At 37.3% G+C, this 17,417-nt stretch overlaps 1 protein-coding gene across 1 annotated transcript in view; it reads left to right on the top strand.

The window, feature by feature from the left end:
* Positions 1-17,417, top strand: part of CPED1 (cadherin like and PC-esterase domain containing 1) — a gene marked incomplete at both ends in the record, with an annotated part of 151,506 nt that overhangs the window by 121,363 nt on the left and 12,726 nt on the right. The window contains 2 exons of the mRNA XM_082010853.1: positions 4,943-5,060; positions 10,046-10,182. Of these exons, the coding sequence (XP_081866979.1) occupies positions 4,943-5,060; positions 10,046-10,182 (255 nt within the window). The remainder of the gene's footprint in view (positions 1-4,942; positions 5,061-10,045; positions 10,183-17,417) is intronic.

Here is a 17,417-nt window from a genome sequence, read left to right as displayed (position 1 = left end):
GTGCCTTGCAGGGGGTGGCTGGGTGACCTGCCGGGCTGGCAGGCAATGCTTGAAGGACTACAGAGTCAGAGCTCTATGGATGGAGAGGTGCTCTCCCTTCTTTGCCAAGAACTCGGCAATGAGGTTTTTCTCATCCACCAATTCCCAGACACCTGTGGACTCAGAATGTTAAAAGGATGCAGGAGTTTGGCTACACGTTGATTGTATGCAATGCTAAAATGAATAAGCTTAGTTATATTTCTCCTGTTGTTTAGTTTAAAACATTCTGATATGCTGAGCCTCTATTAGTCTAGTAGGGGTAGCGTTCAGTGATTTTGGCTGGGTGCAGTCTCAGACGTGTTGAGCCCACCATTCCCATTGATCACTATGGGTTTTAATACAATGCAAGAAGGACTTTTACTGAGAAAGCTGTAATGTAGACCCTAGTTACAGGCATCCTGGTGGGAGTTTCCAAAGCATTCATTTCATTAACAGAAGTCTACTTCCACTGAAAATGATAGGTTTAGCAACAGCTTTGAATGGACAGAGTTGGATTATTCCAGAAAAGTGCTGAAAATCCTACCCTCTTATTTTAAAATGCTTTTTTGAGCTGACAGGTAGCCGCAGCTGTAGATGCTAAAAGTAACTTTATTTTTGTTACGTGGTCCTCGGTCATTGCTGGAGCACTGACCGTTCAAATGAACGCAGATGGACAGTTTGTCCCTATTCAACATGAGTTTCCCCAGGAAAGTCATGGGCTTCTTAGCTTCTCTCTTTTTAACTGCTTCCAGTTTAGTGGAAGCTCATGGGCTTAAGGTGTAGACGGTTACTGCAGTTTCAGACTAATAATTTTTTATTAGGGTGGAGGTGGTAAAAAGTTACAACAGCAAGTAAAAATCCATAAATAATTAAATTAAATCTCTTAATCTAAAGTGCAATTGCAACTACTATGGTATTATCTATATGACATTCATTCTATGATATTAGTTGTATGACTGTGGATCATCTTTATAATGTTTTGATTATTTCTCTCTCACACATGTATATGATTTTAAAGCTGGTATGATTTTTTAATACTTTTGTACACTTCAGTGAAACCCTGTATGTCTATGTTTACATCTATGTCTATGTCTATGTCTATGTCTGTCTACTGATATGCATATGCATACACATATGCATATGTATAAATGTATAATTCAGAGGAAATACAGTGCGGTTATTGAAAGCTGAGCTAAACAAAATTCTTATTAAATCAGGCTCCTGGACTATAAATAAATGAAATAACATATGCATTAATAGCTCCAGATTAATAATTGGAGAAAACTGTAGAAAACTGTAGAGTATCAGGCTCAAAAATCTATGTGATCCCTTCAAAAATGCTAAAACTTACTTCCTTTATGAAGAATCAAGTTCACTGTAGTATGCTCTCAACAGAAACAATTCTAATTTCACACAGCAGATGGACTCCAGAAATGTTCGCTCTCTAAGTATCAACTGATGTTGATTGAAAGCTATCTGGGTGTGCAGAGGAAAGCTTTTTTCCTCTTTTATTTGCTAGTGTCCAGAAAATCTTCCATAAAGATTAAAGTTAGTTTACTAGTAAAATGCCAAACAAGTCTTACAAAGAGTTGATTCTAACTGTGCACTGAAGTATGTAATACAGAGGATTTTTTCTTTTGATTCTAGTCCAGACATTTCAAGGGCCTTTTTATGTCTGCCTTCTAAAAATGCAGGTTTGCAGGGAGAACAGACACAGAGCAAGAGCTATCCTTTAAGTTTACATGTCAGGCTCTCATCTTTGCCATGAGTGATCTTCTGTAAACGTACTTAAGATCACAAGATGTTTCATCTTTGCGCAAGGCAAGAAGGCTGTCATGTCACCGCAGCACCTGAAGAAAACTTAAAAAAATCTCTTCAGGCCATTAGAAAAGCCCTTAATGTGTGGTGGAGCTGTGGTAAATCTGCTGCAGATTCATTTAACACTTTATATTAAATATGTCAATGATAATAAAGGATTGGTGTCCCATAAAAATAAAAATGAAACAAATAAGGCTTGTTCAGTGATTCACAATCTCTCATGACCCTATACTTTTAGATGTGAATTACATATTAAACACAAGCAGCACCCTTTAAAATTCATGGTTTGCACACCTTGAAATCACAATTAAGTCGATGAGAATCAGTGACGTAGTTTGGCCAGCGTATTGGTTGTGATTAGCAATAAACCAGCCACATGAAATTGTTGTTAATGATATTGTCCAAGGAATGCAATTTAGATCTATTTTTGTTTGTTTAAACACATACCCTGGGCAGAGGTATGAACAAGAAAATCCCTGTTAAGTTATTTTATGGCACCGTGTTGAGAGCAATGGCAGCACATTCAGGAATTTCGGGCTTTCTTGTGAAGTCCTGTGCAAATTGTTTTACTGCCTGGTAGGAGCTTTCTGATGTTAATGTTAGTTGAAGTAATACTGTCAAATAGTTGTATAGAGTGTCCAGACCCAGAGGCTCCAAGACAACATCACAGTTTAACACTAGAAGATACTGTGCCATTCACTTTGTCATAAGAGCTTTCCCTAGTTATAGAGCGTTAAGCAGAGAACAGGAAAAGTGTACAAAAGCATTCACACATAACTACCATTTCTCTGACTTTTCGTGCACAAAAATGACCCTAACACTTTGAAAGATTTTTTTTTAAACTTTTCATCCCCCCCCAAAAAAAAGTTAAAAAAAATTCAAATGGAATTTAATGAGATCAGAATAATTGTGAGACGGCTATTTCACTTTGGTTTTTGATTGCATAATCAAGACCCACCAGTATCTACTAAATTCCAGGATTGATTCATATCTCCACCTATACCAGTGGCACAAATCCTACAGTCAGGTTTCACCTGGATAATATCAGGACATGATTGTCATTTGCTCATTGGTCCAATTTAGGCGCAGCATCCTAGATGTAGCATAATTTCATGGAATCACTGAATGATATTGCATGACAATTGCCAACTTACTTTTAATATCATTTTAGAAAATAAAAATAGAAATCAGCATAGTTGAGTGCAGAAAAGACCAACTAAATATTTTTTTCTTTTTGAGAAATTACATTTTATTATTCCTTTTGGTTTCAACAATACTTCTTGAAATGAACACACTCCCGTAAAGATGTGTTACCATTTGTGTAGTTTGTTTGTAACTAATTAGTAGTACTAAGCATATGAAATTCTTTAAAAAGGCAAATTTTGAATTATGGAACATTACCATGACTAACATTCCGTTTATGCAGAAAGGGACACAACTGCATTATTCAAACAGTATTTAAAATAAAAGCACATTAAGTAATGATTCCCATGGTTAGGTTTTCATAATATTTTCTCCTTTGTCGTAAAACAATCTTTTTCACTGTTTTAAGCCCCAGTTTTATAGCTTTTCAATTTTGGTGAAAAAACCCTCATCATATTCTGGTAAGCTTGTCACAATACAGAAATGAGGGTGAGACAATGAAATATGAGACAGTAGACACTCTTTCTTAAGCTAACACTGACCCCAGAACGCTCTTGTCTTCTGATGAAACTACTGGCAATTGTACCAGTTTGGGCAACGCAGTGTGGAGGATGAGTATTTTTACAAAGTAATTTGAAGAGACATTCATCTGAACTAATGAAGATGTGTGCCTCTGAATCGTTCTAAACTCTTTACAGTTGAGGGAGGAAGGCTTTTTTAGGATGTGATTCATTTTATCCTGAAATGCACATCTAAAACAGATTAAAAATGTGTCCTCGGAATGCTATTTCTCTGCAGAAGCTATAAAGGAAAAGTAGAATGAGCAACTCATGCAACCATATATACTGTAGATGTCTGAAATTCCCAAAAGAACTGCCCAATGTCACAAATGCTGTCATATAATTTATATCATGTAGGTGGGTGCTTGATCATTATAGCTGAAAGGCACAAAATTGACATAGCTTATTACTTTAAATGTAAGAACCTGCATGTGATAAAAGTTATGGTCAGGAATCACTATTTATCTGGATATTTCCTTTGCAATCTTTAGGACCTGACACCTCTGGCCTTCCAAAAAGAATAATATTCAAGTTTTCTAAAAGCCAATAACACTTTTCATCTGTAAATTTTAAGACAGTTAATTTCAAATTATTGATTGGTATTCCAGGTTTTTACTGTTAATTTTCAGGCACTTGGCATTAATCAATTTTAATTTACATTTCTGATAATGTCTATAAAATTTAGCAGAAATCATCAAAATGTGATAAACTCAGCTCCTTATGAAGTGTCTTTACAGTGTATGCCATTGTATTAATGGTCTCTAGTTTACTACATTTTAAACATAAATATGTCCATTATTTATGTTACCCGTATGGTAGTGTCTGAGTTTTAGTATAAATTACATCTCACGTGAAGACCCACAAGAAGTTTACATTTATAGTTATATTAAACCCTTTCCATTAGTACCCCTAATAAGTTTTTGTAACATCTCTACTAGTTCAAACGTATTCCTTTTGAAATTTTTCTTTTTTCCTTCTCTTTTCTGTTATGCACCTGTATCTCCTAAAGATAATTGGGGGCATTTCAACACAGAAATGTGTTCCATATGACTGCAGATAGGCATAAAAAATTGCTAAGGGCAAGTAGGTAAAGATTGTATGACAAGTAGACACAACATTACGTTACGTGAGTGTTATATATGTTTGCTTTAATAAATTTTCTTATATCTTTAGCGAATGTAGTATCATGTATATTTATTATGGATTGGGATAATTTATTATTAAATCATGGAATGGAAAAAGGATTCTAAATTTCATATTAAAAAATATATTGAAGAGCAAAGGAATAAATTTCAGAACCAATCCCAAACAAATTTTTTCCTCTTTAAAACTCCTTGAAGAGGATTTCAAAGTCATATGGATGGTACAGTGCTGTCATTTTCACAGATTTCATTTTAATTCAGGACTGTGGTTCTCGAATTCGTCCGGAGGAGTCCTGTGGCTTGCAGCCTCTGTCTCATGAATACCTCTCAGCAATTTCACAGACAGTGTTTAAGACCTGTGAAGCCGGAGACACAAAAGGTTGGTACTTAATTCTTTCTTCTGAAAATTAACTCATGCACCTCATCAAAGCAAAACTAGAATAAAGTTTCCCCCTCTCTATGCACATGCACTAACGTGCTCACAATAAATGTAACAAATCACTTATAACAGTTACAGATTTTTAAAATCAGAATAATTAATGTGACAATTTTTTGTTTAATAAGTTTCAGTCAGTGATCCACCACTGCTTGTGCTATTGTCATATAGCCTTTAAAGTGCATTGAAATTTTTCCATCAAAACCATTTAAAATAAAACTGCTTTATTCTAAATGAAAGGAATTACCTACTTATTAAAAAAAAAAAAGGATTTTGAGAAAGAAGTTTGGAAGACTTCTATATTGGAAACACAAACACAATTAACAATTCCAAATTAAGGAAGCAGTAAAGTATATGGGTTTACATATATTGATACCTTAAATATCAAGATGGACATATCAGACATTGTGGTTGAAATGTCTTTCTTAAAATAATAATTAAACAACCAATATGATCAAGATATCTCTCCGGTTTACTGAGAATCCAGATTGCAACAGAATGGCAGACAGGTATTCATGTTTAGGTCACAGCTGCATGAAGACTTGTGCTTTAACAAATCTGAGTAATCCACAGGACTACCCAGGTATAGAGCCTTATTCATAGCTGAAGTTGTTGTTGGATTAAACAATAAGTAATTTTATTTAATTCTTTATTGGACAAATGAAAAATAACACAACACTCCTGAATGGTCTGCTAACACAATGGTATTTTTTGTCTCGCCATAGATTAGATAGGAGCAGCTTCTCACAGCAGTAAATTTGCACAAACTCATGGAATAATCAATACAAAGTAAAAGGGATGTGGGAACTGCCTGAATGCATCATTTTGTGTGAAACATTGAGGCATTTATTAATTTTCTGTTATATGAAGAGAACGCACAAAGGAGACAGTGTTGTAGCAGTGTTGTATTTTAATCACACGGCAAGTTGCAAATCATGAAGAAGCACAACCTGCCCTATGCTACTACATCAGGACATAAAGTTCCTGACCAGAAAGCCCAAACCAAATTGAGAGAAAAGTCCTTCTGGGGCAGACAATGTGTTTCTCCTGCTATGTAACACCCTTCTTTTGAAAACTGCACCTAGCTGAGTGAAGCCGAATATAGAATATATTTTACAGCCTTACTGTGAATAATATAAACATTTAAAATAGAAATAAACTTCAGGAGATGTAGTCTCAAAGGACAAGTATATTAAACAGGGAAGAATAATTTTTGCTTATAAAGCAAAGATTGCCAAGAGGTGCCTAATAAGCCTAGAACTGGGGTTTGCAGTATCTGGCGACAAGTGGCTGTATAGTTTTAATGCACATCACAACTTCCAACTGGAACTGAAAAGATTTTTTTGTGGCAAATCGTTCCAAATTTGTAAAAACCAAATGATATCCCGATCCTGGCACTGAACATTTTCCTAGTACTTATGGGAGCAATTGCAAATTCCCAGCTAAAGCAGCAACATCTCTTTTACTTAAATAAGTTACATTTTCAGAGACGCCAAGCAGCGTCCTGTTTCCTCTCAGAGGAGAGCTCGAAGCTACTGCAGAAGCGAGGCAGCATCACACGCTGTTCTTACGCCAGGGAACGGCTTCGTTGTATAGGGCTGCGGAGGTACTACCACAGCAAAATCTCTCTCTGCTGGCAAAAGCTCGTGTTTGTGCAGACCTAGGCAGAGGCTGGGGCAGGGCAGCAGCGATAGAGATGAATCCTGGGTTCCTCTGACAGTAATAGCAACACAGAAGTCTGCTTTGCAGTTCGGTACCACCAGGACTTCATGCCTCATTTCTGCTCCTCTGATGCAGTGCAGAGACGGGAGCTCAGGGGCCAAGCAAAGGCAGAACCGGCTGCCTCCTGCCCTAGTCACCAGGCACCACTTTGGAGGAAGCTCAGCACCTAACCAAATACGCACTTAATTTACATCATTTCTCTCTTTCTCTCTTTTCCTTTTTTTTTTTTTTAAAAAAAACATCAAAATTATAAATATAAATTCGAATATTCAACAGGGGAAGTTTCTCTCTTTCCATCTTGTTTACATCATGGGATGAAATTGTGATTTTTATAGCAAGAAAAATCCTTTTTCCTTCAGAAAATCCCCTTTGATTCAATGGGCTTTGAACCAGGATATCATAGGAAAATTAGCTCTGTTCAGTACTGATGTTTTATCAATAATACAGCAGTCGGCAGGCACTGACTGTGTGTTTGGCTCCTCAGAAAGAGAGAAAGCTGATAGAGACCATGCAAACCCCAAGGTGTGCTAAACACCTACAGGTGAATTGGGCTCCTGCAGTCTGTGGAAATTTGGTTTGTTGACAATTAGAAAATCTGGAGGGTGAGAGATCAGCACTCCACTTCTAAAGTTCTGCCTCACTGCTGTGACGTACGTGTTTTAGTTGTACCCAGCTTCCCACACTTTCTACAACTGTATCCAGTTTAACATAATTCTGCACAAGCTGTCTCTTTGCATTCAACAGCCATCTGGATTTAGGTCCAGCAGAAACATAAAACTGATGTTCAACCAAATGAATGTCTGCTTTGGTTACAAGGAGTAATTTTCAGTTTCGACATAAGTCTGCAGGCCTGAGGCCATTTATTCCGTAGCACCAAAATCATGTCCTTTTAAAAATAATCATAATTTTGTTGATCATAAATGCAGTTAAAAGCAGAAGACAGAAATATTTCTATAGCCTATTAATGGAGAAAACATTTTTTTAAAGTTCTAGGGTACCAAATAGACATCAAATGTAAAAGTAAACTAGTGATAAATCAATAAACTATCTTTAGCATTGGTTTAGGTAAAATATATAAATTTTGAGTTGTCAGTTTAGAATTTTTTTTTTTCTTTTTATATGTATCATTGTTTGGCAGTATAGAAAAACTTTGATTTCTATCTTGAAAGCATAATATGTGTGTTTGTGGCTATGACAATCGAAAAGGCTGACTAAAAATAAAAGACCCTGAAAGAAACAAAACTATCAAATTAAGTGTACATCTTTTATTGGTTAAAAACTTTAACTTTAGGTTAATATTTTTTAAATACAAGGTAAAGAGTCATAACAACATATTTTAAAAATATATTTCTTTTCATGCTGTTTTAGGAGAGCAATTTTTGGGAGTACTGGCAATGTTTAATCTCATAATTTAAGCAGAAGATTTATGTATCCAACTGATAAACTGCCCTAATGAGCCAAAAATCCAATTTACTTTCACTCTTCCTGTGGAAACCTCCTACTTAACGGGCTTTCATAAAACTTTGTGTTTACCAATTTTTAATTTGTGACTAACTAACAGCAGGCCTCTCTTTCCTGTTCTCTGTCATTGAATTGTAGGTAAATTTTCTCTTGCCTGGTAGTGCCGATGCTAACTCATTTAGCTGAAGCACCACAGAACACAGGCAGATTCAATGGTGCTGACAGCTGCATTGTGTGCTGCTACCTTATATAAAGGGGGAAAAAGCAACTTATTACTGCAATAAAAAATAAGCTTTATTTCCAAACTAATATGGATTGTTTGCATTTTTTTCACTGTTAAGTGTTGTCTTCTTTTATATATGAGACCAATTTTATCTTTTAACAGAATCTTATTTTTGAAAGTTAAGAATGCATTGACTGTTGTGAAATTACAATAGGAAAAGTTCATAATAATTGGATTAAAAAAGTATACATTTGCATGCGTAATTTTAAAAATCTATGTAAATTCAAAAAATTCAACTATTCTGTTAGCATTAAATGTCAGTGCTTCCTATAAACCTGAGTTTATCTCCATATATCCTTGTTCTCTAATTTTTTTACATTTGCCACTAACCTTCGGTGTATGCCAAAAATGGATCTATTTTTTCTTAACATACCTAGAGAGCTATTGAATATAAATCAAACAAACTATTTGAAAGAAGCTTTTCAAAAGGTACTTATCACTTTCAGTTGCCAAAGTTTAAACTTTTATTGTTCAGATGTTTCAGCTCCTCAATATTCATTTTGTATAGTTCTGCTTTATTACCTAAAACCAGATCAGCTCATAAATGTATGGGATGTTAAGAAGAAAATTCCATAAACTGAGGGATCTCAGATGTTGTAGACGTTGCCAGAAATTTCATGTATTGGGTTTGAAAGAAAAATTACAACGTCAGGAAAAAAACTGCCCAGTGTTCATATAATTTTTTAATTATAAACCACTGCCCAAACCAACTTTCAGATCATTTATGAAGAACTCTACAGCAGTGGTAGTCTCTGAGTTCAGACCTCAAACCAACCAGCCGTTTTGTTACTCAAAAGGCACAAAGCAATGAAAGGTGTTTGTAAGGCACCTATTACTGTGTTATCTGGGACCTTGCACTTTTCAGTCTCTTCATTTGACTGCCATGAAGTTAGGAATGACCCTTTAGCTGTGGACTGCAAACGGCATGTGGAAGGAGCACGGCAGGAGCTAAGGGCAAGACCCACGAGCGGCAATAGAAATCTTGGAGGGTCAAGGCATGCCTGGCCCCAGTGGCGACCAGGATGACACAACTTGGAGCATGGGACCACCCAATTTTTAGATGTTTAGTAGTAGATGAGAATAAATCTTGTCTTTTTACACTTGAGAATGCAAATATTTTCTCTTCCCATTCAGCCTCCTCACCCCCTTTCCCTTTCTCCTACCCCTTCTGTGGAGAAAGGACAGTCTGCTACAAAAAAGGCAACGTGAACTGAGAAATGAACTCACACCCGGCTGTCAAATTTGAGCATTCGCAGCTCTTTCATAGAAAGGAAAAACTCCCATCCTTGCTAAATGAAAGGGGCATAACACAGAGGAAGGAAATAATCTCTTCAAAGGGTTGGGGGAAATTTAATTTAGGGAAAACTCCCATGACAAAACACTCAAAAATATCTTGCTTGCTGTATAAAAAGGCTACTTACAAAAATACAGAGGAGATGTTGATCCTGTCACTGTTTTCCAGGGCAGTGGATTGTCCCTTGCCTCAGCTGCTCTGACAACAGGACCTGCGACTGGAGAGAAATAACGTGGCAGCCCCACGGCTGCCGATACTCTGTGCTAGCCAAGCCTGAGCTCCAGCGCTGTGTGGAGGGCAGAAGGGTATGTAACAGATTTTACATTTTAATTTGGTTTTATTCACCTGCTTATTTAGTGTCCTTAAAGAAGCCTTAAAAACTATTTTATGATTGCTGTGTAAGAAAAGTCCCTTTCCATCATAATTGGAAAAAGATTCGCATGAAAAATCCACAGGGACGAAAACCAACCGTTATCCATAATTTAACCTCATTCGCAGTCACAGTTGCCTGCTGCCATTTCGCTTAGAGCTTAGGCCACACCAGGGGAGCTTCAGGAGCTACGATGTACGTAGTTACCAGTTAGACCTGCAGTGAGTATATAAGGACTGTAGATGGAGGACGGATTTGCATTGTTGTCACAGTTCGTCTCACACTTGATGTGCAAGTTGGGTTTCTTCTGCTGCGTACCTAATGCATGGCATTGCTTGTGCACACTAATCTCACCAAGTCTTCTTGCACATTCTTTTCTTGTAGTGAAGCTTCTAAGGTGATTGCTTGGAAATACAAGGTCTCCTTAATAAGCATGCTATGACTGTAAAACTGTTGAGAGAGAGAGCTCTGATCTGAGGCTCAGGTACCTTACTGAGGATACAAGTATCCAGAAAGTAAGTAATAAATCGTTATAAAGATTTTTATAGTGTATTGTCTAGGTAAGAAAATAATAACTAAAGGTGGCATTCTGATAAAATCCGAGAGCATTTCTATATAGACAAATACAAAAATAATAATTTTCCAATTAACATTTCCAATTAACATTTTCTCCTGCTTTTCTGGTCATTTTTTGTCCTGCAAGAAGTCCTTCATTGCCATTTGGCTTTATTTCTGCCTGTAGTTTTCTCCACTACTATAGACCTGTGGGTTTCTTCTACCATATTTTTTCTAAAAAAAATAGGTTTACATGACAGAAGAGAAGCTTAATTTGCTCCTCATGCACAAAACAAACACTTCTGGACTGACCACAGCAAAAATTATAGGAGAATTTGGTAGCTTTGCTTTGGTCTTTGATTTCCATAGACATGAGGCTGCTTCAATAAGCAAACATCCTTCAGCCAGACAACTGAAGGACAGCAGAGGAACAATACGCCACTATGGAAGTGGGTTGCCAGGGTATTGCTGGGAGGATTATGCTGACATTCCCACCTCCTGAATACAACCGTTCACCTCCACCAATGTCAAACACAGGACAAACTTTGTTAAGTGTCCATTAAAACCAAGTATATGAAATGAATGCTTGTGAGCTTAATTTCTTAACTCAAATTCCTGTTCTGACTCTCTGAGGTCATTGATCTATTCCAGTGTCAGATGAGAGACAGATCCTATGTGATTGACATTAACACCATGAGAGAAAAATCTCTGTAAAACTAATTGTATTTGTTTCCTATTCTGCAAGTTTTGCAAAAGTCTTCCATCATTGACTGATAACGTTCAATGCTCTGTAGAAATCTGCTGAATCACTCCTGTAACCTTTGCATAGATGTTTTAACTTTGTGTGGCACTTCTCAAGAGCGTTTTTGCTTATTTCACCAAATAAATAAATGTAGATCTTGGACCAACTCCCTCGTGTCAATAGAACTTAAGAACTAAGAGAGATTTTCTTCATAGCTAAGTCAGATGAGTAAAAATGGTCCTCTACTTGGGCGATATGGTCCTGATTCTGCCTGTGATTAAGGCAAACTTCAGAATTACTTTACAAAGTTTAAGCAATGTAGTAGAAAAAGTTTTTTTTCAGGTACTCACTGAAAGAGACTTTTGCCTGTCAGTTGTATTGTATGCTGCTATATAAGGGAGCCATTGAGTGGCCAGAAAGTTATAATTCTTGTGAAAAAATATATTTTTATTACACAAGAGATTTTTGTAACCATCTATAAATATTTATATTTCCTAATTTGTTATATTCATTTCAAACCATTATATACCTTGTCTTTAAGCATTATAGAGAACACTGGCTTCTCAAGCTAATGACATCATAGTTGCCATAATAAAATAAGCAGAAGGTTTCAACGTTGGAGATGTAAGCACACTGCAAAAAAAACATGAGTGCAAAACACAGGGGCAAAAATCATTGACCCAAGTGAGGACACAGAGATGATTTAGAATCCTGTTTGATTTATACTGTCATTTGCTGAAGTTAGCTAAGAACAACAGAACCCACTCATGTGTCCACTTCTCAAAAGGGGCTGAATTAATCTGTATGCCTCTGTATTCTGGGGTTTTTTAGTATGCCACCACACTTTGAATATTCAGCTTGTGTAACTTTGGTCGCCAAAGTTCAAAATCCTTTACAAAGGAGTCATGTATCATGATCTACATCTGAATTCTTGCTCAAAGTTTATTCTGAACTAAGGCAATAAAACCTCTATGCACCCCGCATAATTACCAATCCGTCCTCAGGAAAGCAGAGACATGTATGTCTGTAGCATCTTTGGGTCAAATGGCATCATACTTTCCATCAAAACACTAACAGCCCTCTATGACTGAATTTCACAACTGAATTTCACTTCTAAATTCAGAGTCATGCAAGACTTCACCAGGAATCACAGGTAAAGCAAGTAGTGACATTTGTGATTCACTAGGCTGAAGTCTCCGATTTTTGTCCTGGAAAAAATATAATTTGGTTTCAGGATTCTGATCCTCTGGCTTTATTTGTTACAATCAAAAACGTCATGATAAGACATTATAAACAACATAAGTGTCTGAGATTATGTCTTTTCTTTTAAATAGGAGGTGTTAATCTCTATGCCGTTGTCAAATTCCAACTGTAACTGCAGGTTGTTTTCCTATGCTCCCCTATTAGTTTTATATGCAAAAAAAAAAAAAAAATCCTACTTGTCTTTCTACTTTTAATGAATGTGACGGGAAGCATGCAATGAGTTAACCACTGCTATGCTGTGTCCCTGATCTGAGTGCACTTCAGCAAGTGATGAAATAAGATGTAAAGTGAATGCTCTTTTTGCACATGTAAAATCAACTGTATCTTTAAGTGCAATCATTCCATTTTCCTCATGTTTCATAGAAAAACAGTGAAACGCAGCATTCAGATATGCATCTTGCTCATTAATTTCTTTTATGCATTTGTCAATGTTTCTGAAATATGTTTATGGTCACTCAAACAGAGCACTTCTTTCCTACCTGCATAATAAATAAGTCTTCAAAAATGTTTTCTAATTTGTTTTCTGACTGCAGGCTGCTTTCATGTCTCATATTAAAATTGATTTGTTTTTCAGACGTCATCTCAAAAATTATCATCTCCTTTCTCTATAGCAGAAATTCATGTTCCCTGGCTATGACTTCCAATTGATTTCACATCTTCATTAACTGCTATTGTAATTTGAGTGCATATAAAACTGTGTTTGAGACAAGTTGTTTCTGTTCCATAAATATGTCAGACCACCTGCAGTGAAACAATAACACTCAGATTGGTGGAGACATGAAAAAGAATATACATCCACAAAAACAGTTTATGAGGCCTTATTTTGCTTTATGATGTGTTAGCAAGACTAGTCAGTCATATGTTTACATTTCAGACAGTAAACAGGAAAATTATGTAGCGTTGAGGCTAAGGTGGTTCTGGCTGAGTAGATTTTTATTCAGTCCACTTTTAATACCTGCAGTCTTTTTTCTTCTCCATTTTAAACTCTAACCAAGGGCAACAGGATGCAGGCTGTGTTGTTCTTTGGGAACTCCACACGTATGTCCTAAATGAATCAAAGAAATAGGCAATCATAATAAAAATGTTATATCTGTATTATATTGGTTCAACAAAATCCTCTGTAGCTGTGGTTAATGAGATTTTTCTCTAAGATTTATACAATTCTATTAAGACATGATGTTTTGTTTTTTGTATAAGAACTTTAAAAAACGATTGAAGGAAAAAGGGTTTTAACAGGTAATTATTTATCCAGTCAGAAGCATATAGAAAGCTGGCCTCAATAGTAGGGGGGATATGTATTTTGTTTATCATTGAGAAATACTACTCAGAGTTTGGTCTTATAATAAAGTACCATTGAGTCATGTGTAATTAAGAACAGGAAATATGAAAAGGCAATATTTGCTGAAGTACTAAAAATTCAGCTGTTAAAACAGGAATTTTGACTTATAATTTCTTAATAATATTTTAGAGTTAAGTAGTGTTTTGGACTTAAACAGGTGTTTAAATTTCCTAAGTGTGGTTAATCTATAATGATAGGTCTGGTTAAGAAGTGAATTCCACTATGCTTACACAATCTTTTAAAGCCTTTAAGCTATAATGGAATTTTTCACACAAAACATTTGCAACAGAAGACACTGAAAACACCTGTCGTGTGAAAGTGTTGTTCTTTGTCTGGTAGAATTATAGTCTTATGTATGTCTGATCCTTTAGTCATCCCGCAGACGAATGCCCCATTGACCTGAACGGTACATGACTAAGCCTTGTGCCAGCCTGTAAAGAAAATGAGATATGACATATTCTACACACCTGAGCCATCATTTTGCTCATTATTGTCATAGAGCTAAATACAGAATCATCCCTAGACCCCCTGGTTCAAATCATATTAAATACCACTTCATACAGTCGCAGAATCATAGAATCTTTGGATTGGGAGGGACCTTTAAAGGTCATCTAGTCCAACCCTTCTGCAATAAGCAGGGACATCTTCAATTAGATCAGGTTGCTCAGAGCCCCATCCAACCTGACCTCAAATGTTTCGAGGGGTGGGGCATCTACCACCTCTCTGGGCAACCTGTGTCATTGTTTCACCACCCTCATTGTGAAAAGGTTCTTCCTTATATCTAGTCTAAATCTACCAGAGGCACAAACAACTATAGTAAGATCATGCAACTGTATGTGGCCATAGCTACCACACATTCAATTACATTGAATAATTATTCCAATTCACTGAAGCGCTTGGGTTAGTTGAAGGTCATGGGTCTAAACAACACGTTTTAACCTTTGAGCCTTCCAAGCATTTGCTGAAAATGAAGCTGACTTGCAAAAGATGGACATTGAGAGATGCTTTCTGATGGCCTGCATAGCACAATAAAATGTGCTTGGCCAGCTCTGCACAAGGGCACTCTGAAAAGCAGGTGGGATTACCTAGAAATGTCCTCTTCTTCCACCTCGATTTTTTAGGGAGAAGAAAAAGAAGAATATGTTTATTTTTCCAGCATTTACACGTCTTACAACATTGTGGAACCAATAGTTAGAAGCAGGTTGTTGGATGCAGACAAGGTCTTAATGAATGGATGTGCTGTGTGTGCAGCTTTGCTGGTCATGTGATATGCATCCACCAGCCTGGGATGCATTGGATTACAAGGAATGCACACCTACCTTTCTATCTGAGATCTTCTGCGGACTTATGGGAGAGCATTCCCTTCAAAATCCCAGCACACACGGTCTCCAGAGTGTGACTGCTGATACCTGCCCGTGACAACTGCAAACAGATTTCAGAGCTCTCCATCAGGGCTAGAGGGCAGGGACCATAGGTTGCACATACTACAGTCCTAGTTTTAATGACATATCTTTCAACAATGCTGTGATTTCACCGTGAAGGACATAGCTGGAGCTAAAGAGTTTTGCTTGATTCCAGTGATACAGTCCTGCATCAAGTAGGCTCATACCTACTTGAATAGTCAAAGACTTCTTGACTGAAAGCTAATTTGGTTGCTATAATTGACTGAAAACTTTGAGGATGATCTACACTTTTCATCTGTCTTTCTGTACAACCACAAATCCACTTTGGCTCATTTCTTCCCCACTTACATCAAGTCTTAGCTATTCTCTTAGCAGACCTGTTTCTGAGAGTTCAGGTTAATTTCCCTAGCGAAACAACCTGTATTCCTCACCATTGTGATGTTGCCATCTGTCTCATTCCTGACTCATCCTGCTCAGCCACACCTTCTAAGAATAGTTCCCAGATGGACACTCAGACACTCAATAGCATTAGCTGTCTGTTCTGTTCTGGGAGTTCTGTTTTACCTCCTCATAACAAGCTCAAGGGTGAAAATGGAGATGTTGTGAGACTTACTCCTTCAGAGATGGACTGTGTGCAGTCTCATCAGTCTTGTGGTAATATTTGAAGAAGTATGTCTGGGCCCTAACATTTATCTGTTTTGTCCAGTTATACTGAATGCTTTAAGGAATCACAGAATCACAGAATCACTAGGTTGGAAAGGACCTTCAAGATCATCAGGTCCAACAATTAACCCAACACCACCATGCCCCCTAAACCATGTCCTGAAGTGCCACATCCACACGTTTTTTGAACACTTCCAGAGATGGCGACTCCACCACCTCCCTGGGCAGCCTGTTCCAATGCTTGACCACTCCCTCAGTGAAGAAATTTTTCCTAATATCCAATCTGAACCTCCTCTGGCGCAACTTGAGGCCATTTCCTCTCATCCTATCACCAGTTACTTGGGAGAAGAGACCAACACCCACCTCGCCACAACCCCCTTTCAGGTAGTTGTAGAGAGCGGTAAGGTCTCCCCTCAGCCTCCTCTTCTCCAGACTGAAGGAATCTGCGCAGACTCCTGTCACTCTCTTCATGCTCTCAGAACATCAGGACAACAACAACAGTACTATTCTAAGGCCCATCTGGTATTTTCATATGGTGACCAGCATCATGGCATTTATGGACTAGAACTGCCACTTTAAGATGTGATCATACCTAACTTGTCTCTTCTGGTACTGGTTTTCTAAATGACTGCACATAGTGCCCTCCCATCTGCAGACCTGGCCAAGTAGGTACTCCAGGGCAGACTTGAAAACTTATTCATGGATCCGCTGCTTGTGTGTGCGTGTGTGCAGGTGTAGAAGTTGTAAAGCCCTACAATGCTAAAGTATTTAATAGTGCAAACTGGGGGAGGAGGGCTGATGTTTTGCTCTAATTTCGACGTAACAAAAAAATGGGAGACTGATGAATCCATCTCAGTCTTTGATGCTCTGCAATGTTTGAGACTTTGGAAATCTTTAGAATGACACTTCACACTTAAATCTCTAAAGAACGCACAGTGTTGGCAAAACAAGACATCTGTGCATCATGTTCCTTGGCCTTGGCCATGGTTCTTCTGTCTTTTTTCCATGAAGGGTGTTGTTCTGCTATTTGAAAACAGTGGTAGATGAGATTAGACCAAATACAGTTAGAAGGAGAAAATATATATCAGAATCTTAGTCACAGTACAATGAAGAATGAGATTAAAAATGCCACATCTGCCAAATCAGTGTAATTGATAGCTGAGTAGGCTCCTTTGCATTTAGAAACCCCCACGTGCAGTGATAAC

This window comes from Phaethon aethereus, assembly GCF_964289735.1.
Source record: "Phaethon aethereus genome assembly, chromosome: 1".
Lineage (NCBI taxonomy): Eukaryota > Metazoa > Chordata > Aves > Phaethontiformes > Phaethontidae > Phaethon > Phaethon aethereus.
This window is presented reverse-complemented; position numbering and strand designations above follow the sequence as displayed.